Here is a 24,451-nt window from a genome sequence, read left to right as displayed (position 1 = left end):
TATACCGTCGTAGCGTTCGTCCTGACGGCCCGGAGCTCCTCCTAGTTGTTCCCAAGCACCTTCGACTCACCGTGCTCCAGCAACTTCAAGACGCTCCTACTGCTGGACGTCTGGGCATCACCCGTACTTATCACCACCTGCGGCACTGCTTCTTCTGGCCCGGCATTTATCGCTCTGTGCACCGTTATGTCGCTTCTTGCGACCTGTGTCAGTGCCGGAAGACGCCTGCGATGCCTCCCGCTGGTTTGCCTCAAACAATTTTTTTTTTACAATTTACAATTGAAGTTTATTCAAAATAGGAAAGTACACATTGATATCCCTACAGAGCGCTTCTGATATTGATATCCCTACAGAGCGCTTCTTCCGTGTGTGCCTCGGCCTCCTTGGCCCCTTTGCAATTTCCATAGAAAAAAACAAATGGATTGCTGTAGCGACTGATTATGCCACGAGATATGCCTTCGCACGAGCGCTGCCAACCAGCTGCGCTACAGATGTCGCCGACTTCTTACTATACGGCGCCATCCTGCACCACGGCGCCTCGCGCCAATTGCTGCCCGATCGCAGCCGCTACTTTCTATCGAAGGTCGTCTATGATCTGCTCCTCTCCTGTTCTGCAGAACACGAGATTGCTACCGCCCACCCTCAAACGAACGGCCTCGCCGAGCGACTCAACCGCACACTAACTGCAATGCTGGTCATGTACGTTTCCGACGATCACCGCGACTGGGACTTCGCTTTACCATACATCACTTTCGCATGCAACTCGTCCCGTCACGACACTGCCAGATTTTCACCATTTTACCCTTTGTATGGCCGCGACCCCACCTTGCCCTTTGAAAAGTTGCTACCTTCCGCAGTACAATCACCCAACACTGGTTACGCTCGCGATGCTATTGACTTAGCTGTCCAGGCCCGAGATGTCACCGGTCATCGCCTCACAGCTTCACAAGCTTCTGAAAAGCGACGCTACGACCTTCGGCACCGAGACTACCATTTGTCACCTGGTTTCCTTGTCCTTCTCTGGACGCCTTCACGTCGCGTCAGGTTGTCAGAAAAACTACTTTCCCGGTATTTTGGTCCGTACCAGACCTTACGCCAACTGTCCGACGTAACATATGAGATTGCCGCAGTCGGTCAGCCTTCAGTGCCTCCTCCCAACGTCACCAGCGATGTTCACGTCGTGAGGCTCAAGTCCTATGTCCCCCCATTAACTTGCAGCGGGACGGAGCTACCCCGCCGGGAGGGTGATGTTATGGTGAAGGGAAGGAAGAAGTTGATTTAGACTAGAGGAAGACGAAGTCTGGCAGTTGCCTGAATGCCATATACACCAGTTGTAAATAGACTATATTTTACACTCGTGAGCCTGCTTTTTTCCTGCAACAATATCATCGCAGTGCTTCAATGAGCCTTGACTGTTAAAAAGGAGTCGTCCATGTATCTAAAAAGTTTTAAATGTTTAAAGTGCTGTCCCGTTTAAAAGCCTCTTCGAGCAGGCGGTCAACACTAGATAAGAATAAGTTGCACAGCAGCGGCGCAATACACGAACCAACGCAAATGCCACGTTTTTGTCAGGAAAGCTGTTTGGCAAAGGAAATAAAGCTACTATTAAGATGGGCTTCTAATAATGTTAACAAGTCCTCAAGCGTAACGCCGGCTGCATTTTGAAAAGCTATGATGCCGCTTTCTTCTATGCACGTCTTTACCGTAACAAAAAGTGCACCATGTTGCGGTAAAGATGTGCATAGAAGAAAGCGACTGGAGGCTCCCACCGACTGGAGGCTGCGCTCATCCCTCGGTTGGAGTCGTCGACCGCCGCCGCGCTTTGGCTGCCATGGGAAGCGGCTTCCTATGTGTAAAGCGCGGCGTCGGTATAATACGCTGGTGTAAAACAGGGTGCACTACACTGCATCGGTGCAATAAAGAGGTATAATAGTCCTGCTGAGGGCCAGTAGATATGTTAGGAGCGTTGACTCGTGCGCCACTCCATGTTTATGTGCACCGGTATGGGAAGGAGAGTCAGAATTCGAATCTGTGTAGGGTTGGGGATATCGTACCATCCCTTCTAGGGGGGTTCGGGCAGGGTATGTGCCCGAACCCCCCTAGAAGCCTGCCCCCCTAGAGCCTGCCCATCAGGTGGCAGATAGCAAGATTCAACAGCTGCCGGTGTTGTATGACTCACTGTGCGTCTAGAAGCTCGGTGAGGGTTCTGTGTGGCTCGAAGAATAGGAGGCGTTCTCTTGATCGGTAAGGAGGTAATGCCACTGAGATCTTGGTACCCTCACGTAGAACAGTGTTCATCCGCATCATCTCTCCTCGCGTGTATCTGTGATAGTATGTCAACTGACTGAATGTCGAAGGCTCAGTGAGCCCGCGAATATTCTGCTCTTCAGCGGTTACTGTCCCATCAAGGCATGGCCATTATCTGCTCGGCCAGTCTTTTCAGAAGAAATATAGTAGGGTTTGCACGTCCGTCTGCTTTTACATGGAGCCCCGTTCTCTGCACTCATGGGACCTTAAAGGAAGAGGTGCGTTTGATGGCAATGGTGAAGGATGCGGCGGGTAGGGAAGGGGGGCTCCGCCTACTATGCTGCATAAGCACAAGCTCCCACTTCAGCGTGGTGCACTGATGTCCACACTGTCGGGCGTATGTATTCACTATGTAGGCGAATTGTTGACGAATTGTTATCGCCTGTCTTGCACAGGCAGTTAGTGAAAAAAAGAAATGGACCTTCTGGAAGACGTCAAGCTTCTGGAGCGCGTGTTCAGCAGAGGAGGAAGTCGAGCGACCTCGAGAAGCTGTCCTCAAGCTGCACCTTCCTCTGCGCCAGAAGATCTGAGCAATTTTCTCTGCCTCACCTCCAGGGCTTCCTGCGGAACTTCGCGGCATTTGCATTCCCGTACCGTTTGATTGATTCAAAAACTGTATGATGAGATTCAAAAATTTGCTGGTGGCGAATAAGACACATCGGCAGTGGCAAGAATGGGAATAGAATAGTTCACGCTAATGGGAACGCACTGCTTCCGTTTCTTGCGGCTTTCGAACAAATCAATTGCGCAAGAAACTTTCAGACAAACGAAAGAAAAAGTTGACGCGTAGTATTTTATCTACATAAATATAAATTATGAGGTACGTGCCAAACCCACTTTCTTATTATAAGGCACGCCGTAGTGGGAGTCTCCGAAAATTTCGACCACCTGGGGTCGTTTAATGTACACTTAAGTACACGGGTGTTTTCTCATTTCGCCCCCATCGAAATGCGGCCGCCCTGGCCGGGGTTCAATCCCCCAACCTCGTGCTTAGCAGCTCAGTACCATAGCCACTAAGCAACTACGGCGGCTACGTAAATATCACTTACCTGCCACTGCCGTGTTAACAATGCACGACCGAATGGCGGCCCAAAATGTGTGTTCTTTTCTAGGAGCGCCTAGAATTACAAATTTTGCAGGAAAGATATGGTCCAAGTGGCTTTAATTTTTGTGCTAGGAAATGAAGTGAGTCATCTTTTTCATTCGTCCTGGATATATATGTTTGGAATTTAAATTTAAGAGCGAAATTTTAGCTTGCCTCACGTGTGGTGATGTACATATATTGCCTCAAAATCCCGGTGCTCCTTGCTGGCCGATTCACTTCTTGTTCGTCACGTGCATAAACACTAGACAAACATGAAAGCCTTCGGTTGATGATTTACACCCCAGTAACTTATCGTACATTGTTTCAAGGCACAAAAGTTATTTATATTTCACTCCACAGTAACAGCGGCAGTTTGAGCGACCTACAAGAAAAAATTTAGCCGAAATTGAGCGACTTCTTTTCATCTGTATTTAGTTTCATTCACGGAAAATACGGAAACAATGGTGTAATGCCTAAAAAGCACTGAACTAAACCTGCTTGTTAGTAAAATGGTTGAATTGTTCGTGGTGCGTGTGTTCACCCAGGAGATTTCACGTTATCCGCTGCATTCCCCTCTTTTTAATAGTTCGTCCTTGATTCTGAGTGACACCTAAGTGTAAGATTAATTTTTTCTTTGCTGGTGGTTGTATTATGCAAACTAGAAGTGAGGCGTGCAGACAGGACACAAGAGTAGAGAAGTGGACAACATGAACGCCGGCGTTCGTGTTGTCTCGTGTACTCTTGTGTCCTGTCTGCACGCCTCACTTCTAGTTTGCATAATGAATCCTTACCAACTAGCTCAGCTTTCAGTCGTTCTAAATGGTGGTTGTATACTGACGTACATTTTAAGACTTCCCTATAGAAATGGTATTCAAACGCGCTTTAAAAATCAGTTTGAGAAACAGCGCAAGTTTTTTCTCCCGGCTTCGCAACGAAATTAAGTCAAAACGTCAGTGTCAGTTCACTCAAGCGCTCACTTTTTGACAGTAACCCCTTTCCAAGACAGTTGAGGTAAGGGAAGCGTTATTCCCGCTATGCTGGAGCCTCCGCCCCCATTTCTTGAAAGCTGTTCCCCGGTAAATGGTGTCAATCTCAAGTGGTATTCGAACATTTTGGTGCTTTTAGTCGGTGACAGACCACGCAGGAAATCTAACCGAATGTGCAGTTCGCCACATTGCACAACTCCTTTAACATCGAGAAAAATGTGTGTGCACCAATTTCCCAATGATGACGTCGTCGGTGACATTTTGCTTAACCGGGTAAAAAGAATTTGGTGGGCATAACGTGGCTGCGAATTCATCACCTACTCTCTCTCTCTCTCTCGCTCTCTCGCTATATATATATATATACATATATATATATATATACATATATATATATATATATATATATATATATATATATATATATATATATATATATATATATATGTAAACGAGAAGCGACAGGATTAACTTTGTTAACTTTGGTTTGTTGGCTTCTCATGATGTATATCTACATATATGTATGTGTGTGTGACAATTCCAGAGCAAGCCCCAATTGAGTCTTCAAAATTGCAGGGTGCATGTATGCAGACGACTGCCTCACTCTTTGTAGCAGTGTTGAAGGCCTCACATGGCTGAATTATGTATATATATATATATATATATATATATATATATATATATATATACATAATTCAGCCATGTGAGGCCTTCAACACTGCTACAAAGAGTGAGGCAGTCGTCTGCATACATGCACCCTGCAATTTTGAAGACTCAATTGGGGCTTGCTCTGGAATTGTCCTACTGAGAAAATATCAAGTAATCTCATAAATAAGATGCCACAACAAGGCATTTGCATAACTGCTTGCTCTATTGTGCTTTTAACAGCTCAATTATGGCTCGGATCCCCCATGATGTCTTGAGTGTATGAAATGGCACCACATTTGAAAACTTGATCTCATGAATGTTACTTTTTCAGTTGGGCACTGCAATGCACGTCGGCATCTTACCACAATATACAGGCCGTCTTCAAGACCTCAAGTGTGAAGTGAGTGCGAATACTAGTACACGTCATAGTTAACGCGCGATTCAGCAGGTTGAATTTAGAGATGAGCATATCTACTTCATTCACTGCTTTTCGCGTGCGTAACTCCAAGCCAATGAAATACGAACAGCATCATCAAAACGAAAACGCCAGAAAACTATCAAAGATGCGGTGCGTATTTAACTGCTTGTTCTGTGCAGAGACAAGGCCCTGTTTCCATTATACCTTACACGCTCGTTTAGTACAGATAATGGACGAGACAAACATACAAAATTCAGTCATCTGTAGTGCAGCTCTAACAGATCGTTGAGTAAAAATAGCTTAAGTGAGGTGTCTGGATCGAGCTTGCATAGAATAATGAACAAAATAAGGTGCGGGTGATTCCACGGGAGATCAACACGGGTAAAAAATATCATATTTTAGATTTCATTGAATATGTTATGCCCATATCACTAGGTAGCACTAAAGTGAACGTGGCTTCTTTGCCAAATGATTATTTTAGGAGGAAAAAATAAAGAGATTCTTCAGTGTGGAGGTGCCTATTTAATGCACAAGGCATTTTCACCAATTCACAATGATGTGAAATACAGTATGTTACAGCTACAAAGAATACATTCTTGTGTGTAAAACCTAGACTTAAAGAAGGGTCAGCTAGCACTGTTTCAGGCTTCCGTGGAAAAAGGAAGTGCTTTAAAAAAATTGCTTAATTTGCTACAACCTTAAAAACTTGCTATATTTAAAATTTTTTATCAACTAAACCAATACATGTAGCCTTTTGAAATTTGCTGGACTGCGAGACCTTAACCTATTCAATAATTGTGCTGTATATTCTTGCTGTATCACAAATTATCATTTCTACAATTCGCCTGAAATTTGAAGTTTAAAAATGAACGCCATTTAAAAATGAAAATAAAAAAAACTATCGTGAATTTTCTCAAAATCTCGTAAACAACTATTCACGGGCACGTCGAAAGGAATATTAAAAAAACATGTTGCATTATTTTTTTTGTAATCACAATACAGGTGGTAGAAATGAGAGCTTTGCCAGAATGCAGCAAGGTGCTGAGGAAAAGGTACATCGAGGTAAAAAGAGCGTGCATAATGCTCTGACTTGCCTAAACTTTACGGTAATTGCGCCGTAAAGGCAGTTTTAGTAAACTATAATTATTTCAACCACACCGTTCAAAAATGTCTCAATTTCCGACATAAATTTGTGGAGTCATGCCTCTCCTCGGCCATCATTCGCGCCCACATTTAATTCACGCTTTCAGATGCAGCTGCTGTAAAAATCATCTCTTTTGATCTAGTTGATAGAGTGTAGAAGAATGGGAAGTGAATCCACGGGAGGCGATGAATTCTTAGCGGAAGAAGACGAACTGGGAGGTAGAAAGAAGTGCCACTTGAAACTTTGCCTCACGTTCATCAGGAGAAGTCGGATTCGCGACAAAGGAACTTTCACCCGGTGCTAAAGCAAATTCAACTCGGTGGCACTGCAAGGTCCAAATCTTACTTCATATAGTGCAAGCGCCATTTGGACCCTAAGGCACCAAATGTGGCACGTGCACTCAATGGTTCGCCAAATTTATACCAACCTATGACATGTGCTCTTCGTATGAAAAGCGAATGCGTTTGTTGACTCTACTGCGAAGCCAGCTGGAGCGCCGAAAGGTTCAAGGTCTCATTACAAATTTGTCAGCCTACATTACATACAAATCCCGACGTTGGCGCGAGAAACGTGGAATATGGTCAGCGCCAGACGCACCTGAGAGAACATGGTTGAACTCAACAGACGTTTAGGCCGCTGTGAAATATTGTACTAAAGACGAGCATGGATGTGCTCAGCAGAGTCCCAAGAAAAAGGACGTAGTATCTGTTTCGATTGATGGAAACAAACAGTATGCTGCCAAGAGATTCATGACCCACTCGGTACGGGAGACATATGGTCTCTTTAAGGAAGCCTATCCGGATACGTCTATTGGGCTCTCAAAGCTTTATTCGCTCCGGTCGAAATGGGTTCTTCTTGCTCCACAACAAGAAGTGTACCTTTGCATGTATTGCGCCAACGCCACACAGTGTGTTTCCGCGCTAGAAGAGCTCACTGAAGGTGCCTGCACAATTACCCATCTCAAAGAACTATGTCTTTGCACTTCGCCCACGACCGATTCTTTCCTGAGCGATTGTGATTATTGTGCAAATGAGGATGCTTTTACTACTACAACTTTGGGAATCCCTGAAGAGACAGAGGTAAACAATGCGGTATGAGAAAATGGCTACCTCGTCAAAAAGACAGCACAGGCTACTACCTTTCTGCAGGAGCTTGGTGCATGGCTTGTCAAGTGGATCACCCATGATTATATAAGGGCATTCAAGCATCAGCAATACACGACGCCAAACTGAATCAACAGCACGGATCCCGTATCTTTGACTTTGCTGAGAATTGGACAGCTGTTGTACCGAACGACGTTCAATCCTACCATTGGCACAAAAAAAGAGGTCTCGCTATTTACGTGTGTCGTCATGAGTAGCGGATTCACTGAATGTTTTGCGGTTCTCAGTGATGACGTATGTCATGATGCTGCACACGCTTGCTCTGTGCTGGAAAAAATATATGAGTGCATGAAGGAAGAACATCCGCTTGGGAAACATGCTACATACGTGTCTGACAGCGCCAGTAGCCATTTCAAAAACAAGTATCAGCTTTAGCAGCTGTCACAGAAGGAGCACGCGTCAACAAAGTGGTGTTTTTCAGCCACAGGAGATGGCAAAAACGCTTGCGATGGTGTTGGTGGCTTAGTGAAGCACCAAGCCTCGCTGTACAATCTCGGAGCAGACAGCACTACAGTCATTAGGTCAGCCTCTGAAATGGTGGCGCGGATGGCCGCAAAGCTGAAAAACGTAAAACTGCTCTATGCAGATGTGCATGAAGTAGAGAACTTTCGCCACCTCTAATGGAACCAGTGGAAATCTTTGCCACGTCTTCCGGGCTAACGGTTATGGCACATTTGGTTAAGCGTGCCTGACGCCACCAATTTCGATCGCGTTGTATTAGTGTCTCGCACTGCTGCACGTAATTGGAAAAGGATCAAGCCTTTCTGAGCGTATACAGCGGGTATGCTCGAAGTTCCTTGTGCCCTCTCTCTGCCTCCATGCGTCATGTGCGGATCATCAACAAGTGTGCATTGACAAGTCAATAAGTCAACAGGCAAGCAACTGTGCCACTGCGTATTGGATTTGCTCCATTAGAACTGCGGGATCTAGCCCTCTGGATCAGCTGGTCCTATAGAAAAATGCGGAAAGAGCTGCCAGTTCTGCAGCGCTTCGTAAACTTAGGACGTGTTCTCAGCACGCTATCATCGTTTAGCATTCGTCAGTGGTGCTTCAACAACTACCCCATACACTGTATACCAGAAAGTTTAGCCCAGAGTTCATCTGGTCCTGCCAATACTTCAATGAAGAAATAAATGTTCTACTTGAGGCTTTGCACAGAAGGTAATTTCCTCAAGAGTGCGCGGACCAGGTAATGTTTCGCAAGAGACCCAAGTATCTGAAAGAGGAAGTCTTGTACTCCTTTCCAGCTTTTCTAAGGATCTCTGAACTTTCCGACAAGGGGTGATCCTTAGGGACTGTGAACTTTTGATTATATAGTATTCTAACAGTTGCTTTTTTTTTTCTTCAGAGGCGGTAAAATAAGCAATCGCTGGAACTATCCGCCAGCTAACCCTGCCTTAACCAACATCATCGCCACTCCCACCACCACCTCTTAGGTTGTATAATGACATTCATGTAATGCCCAATACGACATTTTTTGAGGCATTTACCTGCCGTACATTCTGTTACCTGTGTACATTTATACAGAGTTAACTGTTAATTTTGTAGCACAGAATGAAATAAAGACCCTGCATTAACAGAAGGCACAAAATATCTACGCTGCAAGGCGCACGCACTTGCTGTTAAATAAGATGACCCACGTAATGGTTATGCTGACGCTTCGTATTCCCATTCAAGCGAATAAGTAGTGTACTAAAGGAACTTTTATGCAGAAGTATTAATTATAAGGTCAAAACTGGCTTTATGTCGCCATTACGGTCAAGTTCAGGCAAGTCAGAGCCTTATGCACGCTCTTTTTACCTCGATGTCCCTTTTCCTCAGCACCTCGCTGCATTCTGGCAAAGCTCTCATTTCTACCACCTGTATTGTGATTACAAACAAAATAATGCAACATGTTTTTTTAATATTCTTTTTGACGTGCCTGTGAATAGTTGTTTGCGAGATTTTGAGAAAAATTCACGATGGGGTTTTTTATTTTCATTTTTAAATAGCCTTCATTTTTGTAAAAACTTCAAAATTGAGGCTAATTGTAGAAATGGTAATCTGTGATACAGCAAGAACATTCAGCGCATTTGTTGAGTAGGTTAAGGTTTCGCAGTCCAGCAAATTTTGAAAGGCTACATGTATTGGTTTAGTTGATAAAAAATTGTAAATATAGCAACTTTTGAAGATTGTAGCAAATTAAGCAATTTTTTTAAACACTTCCGTTTTGCACAGAAGCCTGAAACAGTGCTAGCTGACCCATCTTTACGTCTAGGTTTTACACACAAGAATGTATTCTTTGTAGCTGTAACATACTGTATTTCACATCGCTGTGAACTTGTGAAAATGCCTTGTGCATTAAATAGGCACCTCCACACTGAAGAACCCCGTTATTTTTTTCCTCTTAAAATATTCATTTGGCAAAAAAGCCACGTTCACTTTAGTGCTACCTAGTGATATGCGCATAAAATATAAAATACTGAATGAAATCTAAAATATGAAATTTTTGACCCGTGTTGATCTCTCGTGAAATCACCCATGCTGGCTTCAGGCGAAAAAGTGTAGAGATTTATCAAATGCATTACGATTTTGTTGCCAAAATGACCTGGACAATTTTACAACCGCCAACCACCTAGCCCTAATGTCATATTCAAAAAATTTATAGGCTGAAAAATAATAACCGCAGCTACATTTCTCGCAAATTTACGAGGATAACATGAATTCTGGGTGCTTCAGTGCCAAAACCATGATGTGATTCATAGGCACACTGTAGTGGGGAACTCAAGAATCATTTTGACCTTTTGGAGCTTTTCAACGCGCACGTAGAACGAAGTAAACAGGGGTTTTTCGTTTCGCCCCGTGCCGCTGCCCCGATCGTAATTTTACATGGGAGCTCAAGCTCTGGAGCGCAAGGCCTCGCCACTGACCCACCGGGGCGGCTCTAACAAGGCGTTTGTAGAATTGTGTCAAGTAGTTACTAATGCTGAATAATTGCATCACTTGTGTGCACTTTATCACTAGTACCATTTGTGCTTGAACAAAGACACTCCGTCACCAGAACAGGAATTGGCCTCCCTGGTGCAGTATTCGGCCTCAACCTCCCTAATAGAATGATCTAAAAGAAATGGCCTTCAGTCCCCAGAGGGTGCGGAGCATCTGACCAAGGTGGCGGTCAGACTTGCAACGCAGGAGACGGTGCTAATAATATCTGGGTCCGGACAGGCCCCCAATGGAAACTCACCCTTGCAACGTTTAAAACCCGAACACTCTAGAATGAGGGAAGCTTAGCAGGACTCTTCGAAGAACTATCAGACATTGTTTGGGATAATATCAATCTTAGTGAGATTACAAACCCTGGTGAGGCTTACACATTGCTGAATAACGGCCATGTCCTCTGCTATAAAGGTCTCCCGGATAAGAAGCAATACGGGGTGGGATTCCCAATTCATAAGGGCATACCGGGGAACATTGACGAATTTTACAGCATCAACGAAAGGGTAGCAGTAGTCGTACTCAAACTCAATAAAAGGTATAGATTAAAGGTAGTGCAAACCTACGCTCCAACGTCCAGTCACGACGATGAGGAAGTAGCTCAGTTTTATGAAGATGTTCAATTAGGGATCAGAAAAGTGCAAACGCGGTATACAGTAGTAATGGGGGACTTCAATGCCAAAGTAGGGAAAAAGCAAGTGGGTGAACAGGCAATTGACAATTAGGGTGTCGATTCTAGAAATGCTAGAGGCGAGTTGCAGGTAGAATTCGCAGAAAGTAATAGGCTGAGAATAGATAACACTTTTTTCAGGAAACGTAGCAACAGAAAGTAGACCTGGAAAAGCCCTAATGGTGAAACAAGACGTGAAATTGATTTCATACATTCTGCCGATCCCAGCATAGTGCAGGATGTTCAAGTAATAGGTAGGGTAAAATGTAGTGATTATAGGTTAGTGAGGGCCAGGATCCACCTGAATTTTAACAGAGAAAGAGTAAAATTGGTCAAGAAAAAACAGGTCAACGTAGAGGCAGTAAGGGTAAAAGCAGACGAATTTAGGCTTGCACTTGCAAACAAATGTGCAGCCTTAGAACACAGAGATGATGATCATGGCATAGAGGTAATGAATGAAACTGTAAGGAGGCTGGCTTTAGAGGGAGCGATTGAAGTGGGAGGCAAGCCACCAAGGCAACCAGTAGGCAAGCTCTCCCAAGAACCAAAGGGCCTAATAAAGAAACGACAAAGAATGAAAGTGCCCAACTCAAGAGATAAGATAGAATTCGGGAATTGTGAAAACTGATCAACAAGACGAAAATAAGGGATATTCAAAACTAAAACGTGAGAAAGAATGAAGAAGCCGTAAAAAATGGACGCAGCCTGAAATCAGTGAGAAGGAAACATGGCATAGGACAAACCAAGGTGTATTCGCTCACAGATAAGCAGAGTAATATCATCAGCAATCTGAAAGACATAGTAAAAGAAACGGATAAATTCTATACTGACCTTTACACTACCCAGAGGACTCGGGAGCGCTTTATTCAAAACAATAATGAACAGTATACAGAAGCTCCTCCAATAACTAGAGATGAGGTCAGAAGGGCCTTGTAAGGCATGAAAAGGGGAAAGCGGCAGGAGAGGATGGAATAGCAGTCGATTTAATCAAAGATGGAGGAGACATAATGCTAGGAAAACTGGTGGCTCTCTATACGAACTGTCTATCGACTGCAAGGGTCCCAGAAAACTGGAAGAATGCAAACATTATACTAATCCACAAAAAGGGCGACGTTAAAGAACTAAACAATTATAGGCCCATTACCTTAATCCCAGTATTCTATAATATATTTACCAAAATAATCTCCAACTGAACAAGGACAACACTGGAATTTAGTCAACCAAGGGAGCACGCTGGCTTCAGGAAAGGTTGCTCTGCAATGGATCCAATCCATGCCATCAACCAGGTTATCGAGAAATCCGCAGAGCACAACAAACCTCTCTATATGGCTTTCATAGATTACGAAAAAGCACTTGATCCAGTAGAGATACCAGCAGTCATAAAGGCATTGCGTAATCAAGGAGTACAGACCACTTACGTAAATACCATAGAAAATATGTCGAGATTCCACAACTACCGTAATTCTGTACAAGAAAAGTAGGAAGATACCTATAAAGAAAGGAGTCAGACAAGGAGACACAATCTCTGCAATGCTATTCACTGCATGCTTAGAAGAAGTATTCAAGCTATTAAACTGGGAAGTCTCAAGAGTAAAGGTCGATGGCGAATACCTCAACAACCTTCGGTTTGCCGATGATATTGTTCTATTCAGCAACAATGCAGACGAGTTACAACAAATGATTGAGGACATTAACAGGAAAAGTGTAAGAGTGGGACTGAATATTAATATGCAGAAGAGAAAGATAATGATAAATAACTTGGCAAGCGAACAAGATTTCAAGATCGCAGGTCAGCCTCTACAGTCTGTGGAGGAGTACGTTTACCTTGGTCAACTAATCACAGGGAACCCGGACCATCAGAAGGAAATCCACAGAAGAATAAAAATGGGTTGGATCGCATACGGCAGACATCGTGAGCTCCTAAATGGGAGCTTACCGTTATCATTGAAAAGGAAAATATACAATCAGTGCATTTTACCGGTTCTGACACATGGCACAGAGACTTGTAGGCTGACAAAGAAGCTTGAGAACAAGTTAAGGACTGCGCAAAGAGCGATGAAACGAAGAACGCTAGGCATAACTTTAAGAGACAGAAAGAGAGCAGTTTGAATCAGAGAGCAAATGGGCATAGACGATGTCCTAATAGACATTAAGAGAAAAAAATGGCGTTGGGCGGGTCATGTAATGCGCAGACTAGATAACCGTTGGACCATTAGGGTAACAGAATGGGTAGCAAGAGAAGGGAAGCACAGTAGAGCATGGCAGAAGACTAGATGGAGTGACGAAATTAGGAAATTTGCTGGTGCTTTGTGGAGTCGGTTGGCTCAGGACAGGGGCAATTGGAGATCGCAGGGAGAGGCCTTCGTGGCCTCGTCCTGCAGTGGACATGGATATGATGATGATGATGGTGATGATGATGATGATGATGATGATTACCATTTGTGAACCGAACACGGCTGTTTTCCATCTCCTTCTTTCGTTGTATATAGGTACAATTACACGCTATATGGCATTGCATGAACCTGGTTTACTTAGCGCACTATTTATTTATTTATTTATTTATTTCAGGAGCACTGCCGACCTCTCATTGGGGCCTTAGGCAGGAGTGGGTTATAGCACAACCTATTGAGAAACAAAGAGACAAATCTAGAAGCGCAACAGAAAAAGTTGGCAAAGCAAGTCCATTATAGGTACTAGGAGAACGTAATGCATGCACAGGTACAAGAAACAAAGGCTAGAAACTCGAATACTAGAAATTACACAATTCAAGGGCAGAATGATGGCAACAGACATCTCTTGACAAACATCTCTGCAACGAGTGAACATACCATAATCAGAGCAAGATAAATTTGCAAACATTACGCCTTGCGAACACCGAAAGTTACACATGACGCCAAGCAAGTATTTTTAGCACACTGCAATAATACTAGAAAACGTAAATTGAAGCGTAGTGCGCGTGCGTTGAACGAGGCCAGATAGGGGAAGGGGGGGGGGGGATGTACGATGAGGTAAATCAAGTGGATTGTTGCCGCAGCTTTGCCATGAACGACTCAACAGTAGTACAATTTACTGTATCAGAAGAAAGAGTATTCCATTCAGTAACGGTGCGCGGAAAAAAAGAATTTTTCAAAGCTCGTGTCTTGCAAGAATACTCCCTCGGTTTCTTTGGGTGCTCGGATCGCGTGGATCGCCGATTAACGGATGCTATGTACCTGTCCTTGTTTATGCGCAGCTTGTCATGACAAAGTAAAAACATGTAATTCAAACGATCATGTAGTCTTGTCTGCAATGTATCCAGGTTAGCGTTATTTAGAAGTGTAGTGGGGGATCTAAAGGAACTGTAGCGATTGTAAACAATTCTAATTGCTTTCCTTTGAACCATTTCAAGCTTTTTAGTGTTTTCTTGGCTATGCGGATCCCAAACCACGGAAGAGTATCGAGGATTGGACGGATGTAAGTTTTGTATGCAATAAGTTTTAATTTTGGGGTGGATTTGCACAGAGACCTTCTTAAAAATCCCAATTTCTGCATAGCTTTCTTTTCGATGTAGGCAACATGCTCATTCGACCTAAAACCAGCGCTAACTATGACGCCCAAGTACTTGTAAGTATCAACGAAACATAGTTTTTGGCCATTAATAAAATAATCGCATTTTAAGGGAGACCGTTTACGCGTCACGCTCGTAGCCACCGTCTTCTTTTCGTTGACCTTCATTTGCCAGACTTCACACCAAGATATTTTGATTAAAGCTGTGTTTTAGAGAGCCTGGTCGCGTGGACTGCGTATTTTCCGATAAAGGATGCAGTCGTCTGCAAATAACCTAATAGTGACCGGAACATCAACGCTGATGCCATCTATGAATGTTAAAAAGAACAGTGGTCCAAGCCCTGAACCTTGAGGGATTCGCGACTTCACCGGTCGTTAATCGGAGCACACGTTGTCGATAGTGACAGTTTGATTTCGATACGAGAGGTAGGCCTCGATCTATGAAATTAAGGCATCATTTTTCAGTATAGGTTTGAGTTTTGTCAGACGTTTGGGATGAGACACATGATCAAACGCTTTTTCAGTCTTGGAAGATCATGTCAATTTGGCCTTGCTTATCTAGGATAGCCGGAATATCGTGAACAGTTTCCAGCAGTTGTGTGATAGTTGAGAGTCTCCTACGAAAGCCGTGCAGTGGGTCGTTGATTAAGTTATGCTGCTCGAGAAAAATGACAGGTGCTTGAATGTTATGTGTTCCAAAAGTTTTGCGCATGAGCACAGCAAGGAAATCAGTCTGTAAGAGCGAATAGGGGAAGTATTTGATGCTTTAGGTAAAAAAAAAACACTTTTTGCAAATTTCCCATTGCTGGGAAGCTCGCACTGAAAAAATGATCTCTGAAAAATAATGCACAAGAACTTAGAACATACCTTACAAGAACACAAAAACATACCTCACAAGAAATGCGTTAGGTATGCCATCTATACCAGACGACTTTTTTGGATCGATATTAAGTAACAGCGAGAAGATTCCTTCCTCAGATGTCGAGATGTCACTTTTTGGTGGAATATCATTAGCTGTGTTAGGGCATGGCCTGCTACCTTCACCATCGTTAAACACTGCACAAAAGAATGCATTAAATGATTCCGCAATTACTTCTTTGTTCGCAACAATAACACCATTTATACACATATTAAGGAAGCACTTTTTTCTAGGAGAAAAGTGCTGCCAGAATTTCGCTGGTGACGAAAGTAAAACGTTCTCTAAAGCAACGTTATAATAATAATATTTTGCTTGTTTTATACTGTCTTTGAATTCTTTGCGCACGACACTGAGTATATGCATGCACGACGGGGATGGGTTCTGATGATGTTGCTTTCTTAACCTTTTCACTTTTCTTCCCAAGCGAACCACTGGCATAGTAATCCACAGGCGAACATTTCTTATTATCTTTACTTTTGTTCGTACATAGTCCTGAACGCATCGCAGTACAAGGTTCTTGAAAAAACCCCAAAAGGCGTCAACAGTACAGCCGCTAGACTCAGAAAGTGCGATAAATCGAGAAAAATGCAGGTCAAGTGTGCCTAGTATTTCTACGTCATTGGCACGCGAGAAGACCGATACCACTCGCTCTTCCCTCTTTCTTTTTGTCACTTCGGTCAGTGTAACGCCCAGGCACACCGATTTGTGGTCTGATATTCCATCAACCACGTGGACACCCGACACACGACGCAACATGTCACTGTTAACGAAAAAGATATCCAGGGTTGAGGCAGTAGTATTCTGGATACGGGTGGGTAGATTAACCAGTTGGGTTAGATCATGACAAAGGATTGTCAACTAAACGTTTAGCTGCACTTGTAAACGGTACAGGGAAATCCGTATCCCATGTGAATGAAGGGACATTGAAATCACCGCCAGGTATTATGTTGCTGGAGTAGCCATGGATGGCACAAAGAAATTCATTAAGCTTATCAAAAAATGTTTCATCTGTGCCTGGGGTGCAGCAAAAGCCACCGACAATGAACTTCAAACCACCTGAGTCTACCCTCACGATAACACATTCAAGATCTGGTATATCGGCCAGTCTTTCAACTTTTAAGGTTTCCTTAAAAAATATCGCTACTCTGCCGCCTCGAGATTCCCGGTCCTTGCGGTAGACCCGCTATCCCTGGGGCGTTATTCCGTCGTCCCCAATATCAGTGTGAAGCCAGGTTTCAGTACTTATCAATAGTTGAGGCTGATAAGTTAATATGACACTGTCTAACTGCAAATCATATTGACCGCAAAAAAGACGGGGACAGAGGAAGAAAACCCATAAACAGCACGGGCGGCCCGTGCTGTTTATGTGTTTTCTTCCTCTGTCCCCGTCTTTTTTGCGGTCAATATGATTTGCAGTAAGTACCAACTAGGCCAAACTGAAGTTCTTCTGACACTGTCTAAATCATCGCTTTTAGCTAGAATGCTACGAGCATTATTATTTAGGCATCGCAAGTGTTTGCCATTGTTATCGTTTCATTTATTAGGAATTCCTTTGGTAGCTGGTGCGTGCGCACCGGCCATTTGGCGCTGAACTTCATCTAACGTTAGTAATCGATTGTCGGTCTTAACTTTATCATGTACGTGCTTTACCTTTCTACCGCCTTTCCTAATTTCTCAGGTACTGTTCCAGAGTAGTTTCCTCACGTGCCTAGTGCTTGCAGAAAAATCCTCGGAGATAGATTCCCTTCCCTTTCGATTCGTAGCAATATTTAGGACGTAAACGTTTTCCCTGTGATAAAAAAATTTCACGATCACTGGTCGCCTTTTACCGCGCTGCTTTCGCCCTAGCCTATGAATCCGTTCAATTGATTTAACGTTCACGTCTAGAGTATGCTTGAGTGCATTATCAACCACGCTATCCATGAGGTCATCAGAGGCGTCATCTTTCTTTTCTGGTATGCCGAACACAAGGTTATTACGCCTGCTTCGGTCCTCCATATCAACGAGCTTACTTTCCAAGGTACGAACGGTCATTTCAAGACTAGTAAATCTATCACTGAAGCTTTTAATCGTCACAGAAGTTTCTTCGACAGTTTTTAATTGCGACCCAATGTCATCAAGCCTTTTTTGGATATTGTTCTGACCTTCAAGCAACTGTGATAACAATTCGGAAGTCGAGGGCCCTGGGTTGGCCTCAACGTCCCCACATAGCATCAGCAAAGACAGGAACACTTGTTGAATGGCACAATACAGGGTGAACAGGCTACGTGGGCCCGTCAGCTGGACTAAGTAAGGATTGCTAGACTTAACAGATGATGCTTCGTTACTAACCTGCACGTAGAAAAGAAACGGCTTGAACATGGTGCCACATGAGGACAAGCCGACAAGCCGATTGAAAGATTCTGGGGATTCCAAGCATCTTATATCCACTTGTGGTGACATTGATGGCGCTGAAAGCATCGTTGCCCATCCTTCCTCGATAAAAGTTGGCGCATGCGTGAAGACGTCAGTAGCACGCGCTGTGATGCCAATATCAGTCGTAGCTTGACGTGTGCTGACCATTTCTGTCGCACCCAGCAGGGAAACCTGCACGTAGAAAAGAAACGGCTTGAACATGGTGCCAGATGAGGACCAGCCGACGTGCCTACATACCTTTGGGATCAACTCCTATCGTAATATAGTAGGTTGTAGTAATGCCGATTGTCATCCACCCTACCTGTTGTATGATGCTTCAAGGAACCTATAACGGGTTTCTCAAAAAGAAAGCTTCGCAGTTAAAGAAAAATTTGGCCTTTTCACGGACCAAGGAGAATAACCATTGTAAATGGTCAGTAGTAGTGAGATTGAGCTCACGGACCTTGGAACGTGGTGACCGAACGGTACTGCAATCAAGTTGGAGGCGATTAGATATCGACTACTTCTTGTACCTCACTGGATACGGCGGAGGACTGTTGAAATGGTGCTGCTTCTGTGCGAGAGCGTTTGGGCTTGGCTGTAAGATTTGCCACGCATTGAATTGCCAGGGATCCTCAGCTTGTATTGTTATTTGCCTGGGTATTGCAAGAATTCTTGCGTGCAGAAGTAGCAAAGCATAAAAGCAGTGACCAGGGATCTATTGAATTTCACGAGAGCTTACCTGTTGTGGTTGTATCACGACCATTAGGTAGACGTAGGTGCACAGAGGCTGTCGATGGCAACAGTGAGCACGATGAGGTGCTCTGCCAGGACAGCACTAGAGACACAGCTAGGCCAGCAGTCAATGATTTGACAAAGTCAGCACGAGTGTGCGCCGCGAGAACGACTCTAAGAGTAGTACAATGTACTGCTGACAACACAGACAGGAACACCGACATAGAGGAAAAGGGCGAGTTAGAGCTGCGTTCCGAAGCATAGTGTTATCATGACGATGCACAGAAAGGACACGAACACAATGAAGAACGATGGCACACAAAAGAGGCAAAGTTAAATTTTATTTCGGAAAGGATGTCACTCTTTTATACACTTGCTACAATACAGCGCTTGTCCCGAGAAATATCTTTACACACGCCTGCATCTGTATCGTATCGTATTTACCTGTCGTATCGTATCTATCAATCGTATCGTATCTGCATTTGTATCGTATTAACACGCGTACTTATCTTTATTGGGCGACCACGTTTGACCGCCTAACAAATGTTATCGTGCAGCGCAGGACGCGCCTGCATGTAAAAGAAGTTTCTGGAATGTTATCGATGGTTCCCTCCACTGTCTTTCACCGCAACTTGTGTAATCTGATTGCATGTATGCGCGACGCGAATAGTGCAGAACTTTGTGGAAGGCACGCGGGTCCCATCGGTTAATCTGGAACATTCCACGACTGATCTATAAAAGCCGATGCGCTTGTCCCGCTGATCAGATTTTCGACGATCGCCAACCGTGTTCGCCGCTATCGTTGTGCTATAAGTGTAGCCTGTTTTGTGGGCACAGGTTCGCCCAATGGGCAACCAGCGCTGAAGCTTCGCGTGCCGACAGCAACGCTGTAACACACAGCCTAGCGAGCGGTAGACACAGTTTCCAGTAGCACACGCAGTGATTTCGTGTCAGCAAATTCACCGATTGTCTTGAGTCACACTTTTCACGGCTCCTCAAACGGCAGGGAACCGACGTGCTAGGACGTAGCAGCGCATGCGCTCTACGCAGCGCGCATGGCCATGGACAGAACTTGGCTGGCCGCATCGGGCTAGACAAACATTGATACAGGCGCACGTTTCTTATCGCTAAATATGCCGTGCCATCTTCGTAGCCTCCCTATCGGACGGTTTCAGCATATTTTAGTAACGCATGAAAAATTTCGTAGCGCCTCCTGGCCAGCGCTGGTTCCCCATAAAAGTTAGTTTTGTCTTTCACAGTATTGCTACTGTGTTCTTAACATCACCACCACGTTACATCTGGTGGAGGTGCTTTTGGTTCATGTACCGGACGCGCCCGATAAGCCGAGATCGAAGCCCGGAACGCAAAGACAACACCAACGTAGTCCCGGACCATCGAGCAAGCCGCCGTCTTCAACAACTGCCCCCGGAGCACGGACTTTTGCCTGCGACGACCAGGAAGATCGCCACAAAGCCCACCCAATGGCAGCCCCAGCATCCCCGATCGTGCTGCAGCAGCCCAGGGAGCCTCCAACGTTCCGTGGTTCAACGTTCGAGGACCCGGAAAGCTGGCTTGAGACACACGAGAGGGTCGCTGCTTTTAACACCTGGAACAGCGACGACAAACTGCGACATGTCTTCTACGCATTGGAAGACGCGGCCAGGACGTGGTTCGAGAACCGAGAAGCCACCTTAACGACCTGGGAGCTCTTCCGAAGCGGCTTCCTGCAGACATTCATATGTATATTCATGAGTAGACTCATATGTATATTCCTGTCTCTTTTTTGGTTCCTATTTTCATTGTTTTTTGTTGGCTGTTGTCAATAGCATAATTGATGGTTTTTTAAGTGACATACAAATGCCTGATGTTTGTTTTCTTGCTCTGTACTAAGAATGGTGAGTTATGTTACTTTTCATCGCATGATCATCATCATCATCAGCCTGGTTACGCCCACTGCAGGGCAAAGGCCTCTCCCATATTTCTCCAACAACCCCGGTCATGTACTAATTGGGGCCACGCCGTCCCTGCAAACTTCTTAATCTCATCCGCCCACCTAACTTTCTGCCGCCCCCTGCTACGCTTCCCTTCCCTTGGGATCCAGTCCGTAACCCTTAATGACCATCGGTTGTCTTCCCTCCTCATTACATGTCCTGCCCATGCCCATTTCTTTTTCTTGATTTCAACTAAGATGTCATTAACTTTCGTTTGTTCCCTCACCCAATCTGCTCTTTTCTTATCCCTTAACATTACACCTATCATTCTTCTTTCCATAGCTCGTTGCGTCGTCCTCAATTTGAGTAGAACTCTTTTCGTTAGCCTCCAGGTTTCTGCCCCGTAGGTGAGTACTGGTAAGACACAGCTATTATATACTTTTCTCTTGATGGATCATGGTAACCTGCTGTTCATGATCTGAGAATGCCTGCCAAACGCACCCCAGCCCATTCTTATCCTCCTGATTATTTCCGTCTCATGATCCGGATCCGCCGTCACTACCTGCCCCAAGTAGGTGTATTCCCTTACGACTTCCAGTACCTCGCTGCCTATTGTAAATTGCTGTTCTCTTCCGAGACTGTTAAACATTACTTTAGTTTTCTGCAGATTAATTTTTAGACCCACTCTTCTGCTTTGCCTCTCCAGGTCAGTGAGCATGCATTGCAATTGATCCCCTGAGTTACTAAGCAAGGCAATATCATCAGCGAATCGCAAGTTACTAAGGTACTCTCCATTAACTTTTATCCCCAATTCTTCCCAATCCAAGTCTCTGAATACCTCCTGTAAACATGCTGTGAATAGCATTGGAGAGATCGTATCTCCCTGCCTAACGCCTTTCTTTATTGGGATTTTGTTGCTTGCTTTATGGAGGACTACGGTGGCTGTGGAGCCGCTATAGATATCTTTCAGTTTTTTGACGTACGCCTCGTCTACACCCTGATTCCGTAATGCCTCCATGACTGCTGAGGTTTCGACAGAATCAAACGCTTTCTCGTAATCAATGAAAGCTATATATAAGGGTTGGTCATATTCCGCACATTTCTCTATCACCTGATTGATAGTGTGAATATGATCTATTGTTCAGTAGCCTTTATGGAATCCTGCCTGGTCCTTTGCTTGACAGAAGTCTAAGGTGTTCCTGATTCTATTTGCGATTATCTTAGTAAATAGTTTGTAGGCAACGGACAGTAAGCTGATCGGTCTATAATTTTTCAAGTCTTTGGCGTCTCCTTTCTTATGAATTAGGATTATGTTAGCGTTCTTCCAAGATTCCGGTACGCTCGAGGTCATGAGGCATTGCGTATACAGGGTGGCCAGTTTCTCTAGAACAATCTGTCCACCATCCTTCAACAAATCTGCTGTTACCTGATCCTCCCCAGCTGCCTTCCCCCTTTGCATATCTGCCAAGGCTTTCTTTACTTCTTCCGGTGTTACCTTTGGGATTTCGAATTCCTCTAGACTATTTTCCCTTCCATTATCTTCGGGGGTGCCACTGGTACTGTATAAATCTCTATAGAACTCCTCAGCCACTTGAACTATCTCATCCATATTAGTAATGGTATTGCCGGCTTTGTCTCTTAATGCATACATCTGATTCTTGCCGATTCCTAGTTTCTTCTTCACTGTTTTAAGGCTTCCTCCGTTCCTGAGAGCATGTTCAATTCTATCCATATTATACTTCCTTATGTCAGCTGTCTTACGCTTGTTGATTAACTTCGAAAGTTCTGCCAGTTCTATTCTAGCTGTAGGGTTAGAGGCTTTCATACATTGGCGTTTCTTGATCAGATCTTTCGTCTCCTGCGATAGTTTGCTGGTATCCTGCCTAATGGAGTTACCACCGACTTCCATTGCACACTCCTTAATGATGCCCACAAGATTGCCGTTCATTGTTTCAACACTAAGGTCCTCTTCCTGAGTTAAAGCTGAATACCTGTTCTGTAGCTTGATCTGGAATTCTTCTATTTTCCCTCTTACCGCTAACTCATTAATCGGCTTCTTATGTACTAGTTTCTTCCGTTCCCTCCTCAAGTCTAGGCTAATTCTAGTTCTTACCATCCTGTGGTCACTGCAGCGCACTTTGCCGAGCACGTCCACATCTTGTATGATGCCAGGGTTAGCGCAGAGTATGAAGTCTATTTCATTTCTAGTCTCGCCGTTCGGGCTCCTCCACGTCCACTTTCGGCTATCCCGCTTGCGGAAGAAGGTATTCATGATCCTCATATTATTCTGTTCCGCAAACTCTACTAATAGCTCTCCCCTGCTATTCCTAGCGCCTATGCCATATTCCCCCAATGCCTTGTCTCCAGCCTGCTTCTTGCCTACCTTAGCGTTAAAGTCGCCCATTAGTATAGTGTATTTAGTTTTCACTCTACCCATCGCCGATTCCACGTCTTTATAGAAGCTTTCGACTTCCTGGTCATCATGGCTGGATGTAGGGGCGTAGACTTGTACAATCTTCATTTTGTACCTCTTATTAAGTTTCACAACAAGACCTGCCACTCTCTCGTTAATGCTATAGAATTCCTGTATGTTACCAGCTATATTGTTATTATTCAGGAATCCGACTCCTAGTTCTCTTCTCTCCGCTAAGCCCCTGTAGCACAGGACGTGCCCGCTTTTTAGAACTGTATATGCTTCTTTTGGCCTCCTAACTTCACTGAGCCCTATTATATCCCATTTAGTGCCCTCTAATTCCTCCAATAGCACTGCTAGACTCGCCTCACTAGATAACGTTCTAGCGTTAAACGTTGCCAGGTTCATATTCCATTGGCGGCCTGTCCGGCCTGGCCTGTGTCCTGTATGAACACAACAATCATCGCATGATACGTGGTTTCTTTTCATTTTTTGCCTCCTCATTGCTGTTTGTGTTTCTTTTGTGTGTCAGTGCCTGTTAACAATGTTTCTGCATATCTTGCGTTATCCGTGATATTACATCGTGTTAAACGCTGTCTGTTGGCTCTGCGCTTCAAGCCCAATGCGGCTTTGGAAGGCCTATTATGTATTAGTGTTGGCGCAATTCCTGTGTCAATAAAGTATAATTATTATTATTATTATTATTATTCGCAAGCGTCGTACGCCGAGAACGAGCCCAAGCGCTGTTAGTGATCCAGGTGCAATTACCAAATGAGACCACAGTGATTTTTATCGAAGAAATGAGCCGCCTATTCCACCACGCCGACCCGGAAATGTCCGAGGAGAAGAAAGTCCGCCTACCGATGCGTGGTGTAAAGGAGGAACATTTCGCCGGAATGGTACGGAGCCCACCGCAGACCGTCGAGGAGTTTCTTCGTGAAGCCACCAGCATCGAGAAGACACTGGAAATGCGGAACCGGCAATCCAACCGCCGCTCTAACTCGACAAACTACGCCGGAGTTCAGTCACTGGCCGCCGACGACCTGCGCGAGACTATCCGAGCGGTCGTGCGGGAGGAGCTGCAAAAGCTGTTCCCGTCATCACAGCCTCAAGTGGCGTCGAT

At 44.5% G+C, this 24,451-nt stretch overlaps 1 protein-coding gene across 1 annotated transcript in view; it reads left to right on the top strand.

Moving 5' to 3' along the window:
• LOC139047299 (uncharacterized) overlaps positions 1–24,451 on the top strand; it is a 1,527,628-nt gene that overhangs the window by 777,490 nt on the left and 725,687 nt on the right. The window contains exon 18 of the mRNA XM_070521114.1: positions 5,354–5,422. Coding sequence (XP_070377215.1) covers positions 5,354–5,422 — 69 coding nt within the window. The remainder of the gene's footprint in view (positions 1–5,353; positions 5,423–24,451) is intronic.

This window comes from Dermacentor albipictus, chromosome 7 (assembly GCF_038994185.2).
Source record: "Dermacentor albipictus isolate Rhodes 1998 colony chromosome 7, USDA_Dalb.pri_finalv2, whole genome shotgun sequence".
In the NCBI taxonomy this organism is placed as follows: domain Eukaryota; kingdom Metazoa; phylum Arthropoda; class Arachnida; order Ixodida; family Ixodidae; genus Dermacentor; species Dermacentor albipictus.
The sequence above is the reverse complement of the archived record's forward strand: the minus strand, read 5'-3'. Positions and strand labels throughout refer to the sequence as shown.